General features: G+C 42.6%; 1 protein-coding gene across 4 annotated transcripts in view; it reads left to right on the top strand.

The window, feature by feature from the left end:
* The window catches only part of NCAPG2 (non-SMC condensin II complex subunit G2), a 63219-nt gene that overhangs the window by 7255 nt on the left and 49964 nt on the right, over positions 1-6000 (top strand). For 3 of the 4 annotated variants that reach the window (XM_026451507.1, XM_026451508.1, XM_026451509.1), the window contains 2 exons: positions 4751-4939; positions 5294-5408. In XM_026451507.1, the coding sequence (XP_026307292.1) occupies positions 4751-4939; positions 5294-5408 (304 nt within the window). Of the gene's footprint in view, positions 1-1783; positions 2145-4750; positions 4940-5293; positions 5409-6000 lie in introns of those variants that run through there. The other variant, XM_026451510.1, reaches the window with a different exon arrangement.

The raw sequence follows: 6000 nt of genomic DNA, 5'->3' as shown, positions 1-6000 counted from the left end.
CCGGAGGCTGAGGCAGGAGAATGGCGTGGACCCGGGAGGCGGAGCTTGCAGTGAGCTGAGATCCGGCCACTGCACTCCAGCCCGGGCCTGAGCGAGACTCCGCCTCAAAAAAAAAAAAAAAACTCTCTTCATTTTATTTTATTTTAACTTTTATATTCAGGGATACATGTGCAGGTTTGTTACATAGGTCAACTTGTGTCACGGGGGTTTATTGTACAAATTATTTCATCACTGAGGTATTAAGCCTAGTTATTAGTTATTTTTAGTTATTTAGTTATATTAGTTGTTTTTCCTGATCCTCTCCCTCCTCCCACCCTCCACCCTCCAATAGGTGAGTGTTGTTCCCCGTGTCCATGTGTTCTCATCATTTAGCTCCTACTTATGAGTGAGAACATGCTGTATTTGGTTTTCTGTTCCTGTGTTAGTTTGCTATGGATAATGGCCTCTAGCTCCATCCATGTCCCTGCAAAGGACTTGATCTCATTCTTTTTTTATGACTGCATAGTATTCCATGGTGTATATGTGCCACATTTTCTTTATCCAGTCTATCATTGATGGGCATTTAGGTTTATTCTATGTCTTTGCTAAAAATACTTTCTTTATACCCCTATTTGATAAACTTTTCTCTATTTTTACTTTCTTTTTTTATTTTATTGAGTTGGAGTCTTGCTCTGTTGCCCAGGCTGGAGTGCAGTGGTGCCATCTCGGCTCACTGCAACCTCTGCCTCCTGGGTTCAAGTGATTCTCCTACCTCAGACTCCTGAGTAGCTGGAATTACAGGCACATGCCACCACACCAGCTAATTTTTGTACTTTTAGTAGAGACAGGGTTTCTCCATGTTGGTCAGACTGGTCTTGAACTCCTGACCTCAGGTGATCCACTGGCCTTGGCCTCCGAAAGAGCTGGGATTAAGTTGTGAGCCACTGCGCCCAGCCATCTATTTTTACTTTTTAAACTTTTTTGTTAAAAACTAAGACACAAATACACATGTTAGCCTGGGCCTATACCAAGTCAGGATCATCAGTATCACTGTCTTCCACCTTAACATCTTGTCCCAGTGGAAGGTCTTCAGGGGCAATAACAAACATGCAGCTGTCATCTCATCTCCTATGATAACATTGCCTTCTCCTGGAATTTCTCTTGATGCACCTGCCTAAGGCTAGTTTACAATTAACTTAAACAAAAATGTAGAAGGAATATACTCTAAAACAATGATAAAAAGTAAGTTTGTTTACACCAACATTACCACAAATGTGATTAATCTGTTATGCTGTGATGTTTTGACAGCCATGACATCACTAGGTGATAGGAATTTTTCAGCTCCATTATAATCTTATGGGACCACTCTCATATATGTGGTTTGTCATTGACTGAACTATTACTATGCATTGCATGACTGTATTTGATCAGAGATCCAAATGGGCCATGTAGAGATTTGGGAAAAGAAGATTCTAGACAAAAGGAATGGAAAAGCCCGAGACCCTGAGGCAGGGCACATTTGGGAAGGTAAGGGTGTGGACTTACTGAGGAGGAGGAGGGTGGCAGGGTTAGGGTGGAGAAGTAATTTCTTTCCTGTTGGAATAATTGCTAAGTTAAAAGAAAAGTTGCAAGAGGAATTCAAAGGAATCCTGAATACCCTACATGCAGATTTACCAGTTGTTACCACTTGCCACATTTTCTTTTCATTCTTTGTATTTACATTTTTTCTGAATCACTTGAGTCAGTTGTAGGCATTGTGCCTCTTTATCTCTAAACATTTCAGTTCGTATTTTTCTAAAATAAAGATATTCTGTTATATAACCGCATTAAAATTCTCAAAATCAGGAAATTTAACATTGTGGATAATCCTGTTAAATAACCCTCTGCAGCCTATGTCCTCTCCTCTTGAATCTGGATTGGACTTGTGCCTGCTTTGATGGACGGAATATTGAGGAAGTGGCCTTCAGAAAGTTTGGCAGCTTCTACTTCCTCTCGGAGCCCCTGGCTGTCATGTAAGAAGTGCAGGATCACCCTCTGCTGGAGAGAGAGACCACACACAAAGGCTGGAGGATGAGACTGCAGAGGGAGACCTCATTAGTGGGCACCAAAGTGCCAGACATCCAACCCCCAGCCGCCACCTTAAGTACAGGCATGCGACCCCAAGAGTGAGCATCTGATTCATGAGATACAGTAAAATTGTTGCTTTATGCTACCAAGTTTTTTGTTACGCAACAAGACTTCCCCTGCTTCATACACATGGTGCCAGTCACAAGAGAATACCTCCCGCTGGGCATATAGACTACAAAAAGGCACCCTTGCTGGGGCACAGGTGGCCAGGGCACTCACACAGGGAGGAGAGGCCCTGCAGGGTGTCCACCCCGCAGGCCCCTCAGCCTGGCACGCTCTCTACAGCACAGGGCTGCACAGCTTCTGTATCCCGGGGCTGGAGGAGGTTGTGGAGGGATGCCCACAGGCAGCTCGCCAGTCTGCACATGTTCTTCCTAACTGCTGGGCTTTTGTGTTGCCCTGCCTTTGCCCAGTGTCTTATGGCCCTAGGGGCCTGGGCTGTCACTGCTAATGTTGTGGCAATGCCAGGCAATGACCACCCCAAGGCCATGCTGGGGAGAGGCAGAACATTTTGATATTTGAACAGTTTTTGTCCCTCATCCTTTCCTTGCCCTTCCAGTCAGCTCTCCTCTGCCCTAGGCAACAGGCACTCATTTCTCACATCCCCAGCTCCAAGCAGCCCTCAGTGAAGCTGGGTGTGTGTCTCATTTTGGTGCTGTAGTTTGTTACTGGAACCTGTCTCACTCATTTCTTCAGGGTTAATTTTTCAGGAAGGAGTTAACAGCCCATCCTAGTTTGTCACATAGGTGGATGGGCAGCTGTTTCTTTTCCTTCAGGCTATATCCTTCAGCATACACCTCTAATAGATTTTAATGATCTGTAGGGTGTTATTCTTGCCCCTAGACTGTGAACTTAACTCAGGACACGATGGGACCTGATTAATCTCTGTGCCCTAACCATCAGTCAACTAATATTTCCTGATGTAAGCATCATGAATCAGCCCAGTCATTTCTCTGGTCACCTTCAGTCACCAGAGTTTGCCCTGCATAGAACATCTTAATCTTTGAACACAGTAGCTGTGGTCCATTACCCAGACTAGGGACCCCAGCACCAAAACTGTCCGTTAGTGTACTGGAAAATTACCATTAATGGACTTAAATGGGCCATTAACTTATTTTTTCTGCATAATTGAGGTATAAAGAATTACTCAGCTGTTCACGATTGAACGTCTTGTCTATAGGCAGATCATGATGCTGTCTGAGGTCAGAAATTGGAGAGCTGGTCTGTGTACGTGATTGACAGGCAAAGGCCTAAGGAAAATGGAGAGCAGAAATGAAGGGGAGGAGGGTCAAGGAAATGAGGAAAGAGAGGAGATAAAAGTGAACAAGCAGAGGTGGAAAAAGCTCGATGGAAAATGGAGGAGCGCTAAGAAGAGGAGAAAACAAACGCCAGGGCAGGAGAGGAGCTGGGAGAGCAGGAAGAGAGGAGAGGGAGGGATGGAGGGCTTATGAGGTATCTTTACTCTCCATCTTACTGTGTTTTATGACCCCGACAGTTTCGAAGAGTGCAAGTGGCTTTTTTGTGGCATAGCCTTCAATTCGCATCTGTTGAGGATCTGATTCAATTTTAGTGTGCGCTTTGGCAGGAAGTGCTTAGCAGTGTTAGGTCCTCGGTGCTGTCAAGACAGGAAGTGCATGGCATGGTCTTTCCGTCCCTCTGTGGGGGGGTGTCCTCCAGGTCTCTTCCGGGAGCCTGCCTCTGTGGAAAAGCGGTGACACTGTAATGTCCTGCTGCTCACCAGGCTTCCACCCACTTGTTTAGCATCTTCTGATAATTCCTGCCAGAGTCCGTCATTACTGTGATGGCTATAAAATAGTGATTTTCTAACCCTGTATTGCATCTGTATTTACTCACTGACATTCTAGAGCATGCAGGTGCTATTAATTAATGATTTGATATTTATTATCAGTATGCTGTCATTGATTTTTTCTTTTTAGAGGCAGGCTCTTGCTGTGTTGCCCAGGCTGTAGTGAAATGGTACAATCACAGCTCACCGCAGCCCGCTCTCCCAGAGTGGCTGGCTCGGCCTCGATGCTTATTTTATTCAGTTGGTTATAATTAATCACTGTCACTGTTTTGGTGCTCACCTTGTCCCAAATTTGGCTAGAGGGAGTCCCTTTAACTGGATTCTATGCCCTTTTGATGAGGGCCTCTATTTGCCCCATCAAAGAGTAGGTGAGGTCATCTCAGATAAGAGGAAATGGGTTTAGAGGGTTGTTGGGGGAGATCTGAAATCTCATTGGCTGGTGGGAGAGAATGATATTGAGGGATGAGTAGAAGGTGGTGGTGAGGGCCCATGGGGGGCTGGAGTCTGTGGCCCCAGTATTATCACTATTGTTGTTGAACTTTAGCCTACTTTTGTAACCTAATTCAGGTATGGAGATGGTGGACATTTGGGTGCCTTTTAGGGAGGGTTTTGCTAAGTTGGTGAAATTTTAAAAACTCTGAAGATTAGGATACTAGGAAAGAATAGGTGGAGAATCCCCCTGCTTCTTCCCTTTTAGGAATGGAGTTTGGATACTGCAACCAAATTCTTGAACTTGTAATGAAGTTAACATTTAAACTTTTCTTCTGATGACATTATGAAAAGGATATGGTTAATTTTTTTGTATTTGAAATGTGACACTTGCTATTTATGTTACAGAAAGAGGCCTCTGATCCTTTCAGCCTAAATGAATTACTAGATGAATTATCAAGGAAGCAGAAAGAAGAATTATGGCAAAGGCTGAAGAATTTATTGACAGATGTGTTGTTAGAAAGCCCGGTGGATGGGTGGCAGGTAGTGGAAGCCCAGGGTGAAGATAATATGGAAACAGAACATGGCTCAAAAATGGTAGTATTTGTTTTTCAAAAATAAGAAACATTTTTCTCTTTTTTTTGTTAAAAAATAACTGTTCATTGTGTATCATTAAATTTTACTTTAAGACAATTTTTGAAGTTAGAAGTCAAGAATTTTAGAAGTTTAGTCTGTTGTAGTTTTATTCACTTTTCAACCCTACTGTTATTAATCTAATACTAGATATTGCTGTCCTTTCAGGATGATTAACTTTTATTCAACTTTAATTCTTTTTAGAGTAAGCTAGAATTGTGGCTTGAGTTTTAGAAAATTTGTAACTGAAATTTCTGCTAAAAACTGATTTTAAGTTGATGATTTTAATTTACTCATGCTTTGATTTTTCATTTATAGAGAAAAAGCATAGAAATAATTTATGCAATTACATCTGTGATTCTTGCTTCTGTATCTGTAATAAATGAAAGTGAGAACTACGAAGCCCTACTGGAATGTGTTATTATATTAAATGGTGAGTTGATTTTGTTATAAATGGCATATTTAGAAGTGGACATTGAAATACTTGTTTTTGTTTCTGTTTTTATTTTTATTTTTATTTTTGAGATGGAGTTTCACTCTTGTTGTCTAGGCAGGAGTGCAATGGCGCGATCTCAGCTCACCACAACCTCCGCCCCCCGGGGTTCAAGTAATTCTCCTGCCTCAGCCTCTGTAGTAGCTGGGATTACAGGCATGCGCCACCACGCCTGACTAATTTCGTATTTTTAGTAGAGACCGGATTTCTCCATGTTGGTCAGGCTAGTCTCGAACTCCCGACCTCAGGTGATCTGCCCGCCTGGGCCTCCCAAAGTGCTGGGATTACAGGCGTGAGCCACTGCGACTGGCCTGAAATGATACTTTGGAAAAGGAAGCTAGTTGTTTTCTTGAGCATTGTTGAATTCAGTAGCAGAAGTGGTATAAAGGTATAGCTTTGCAGTCCAGTTCTTTCTCTTCAGTTAGAATAGGAGCATACTTACCTAAGGGCTGTCTTGAATACTTAGTTTATTTATTTTATATTTATCATTTTTTTTTTTTAAAGACAGAATCTGTCTCTGTTGCCTATGCTG

This window comes from Piliocolobus tephrosceles, chromosome 8 (genome assembly GCF_002776525.5).
Source record: "Piliocolobus tephrosceles isolate RC106 chromosome 8, ASM277652v3, whole genome shotgun sequence".
Taxonomy (NCBI): domain Eukaryota; kingdom Metazoa; phylum Chordata; class Mammalia; order Primates; family Cercopithecidae; genus Piliocolobus; species Piliocolobus tephrosceles.
Note: the sequence above shows the minus strand (reverse complement) of the source record. Positions and strands in the feature narration are given on the sequence as shown.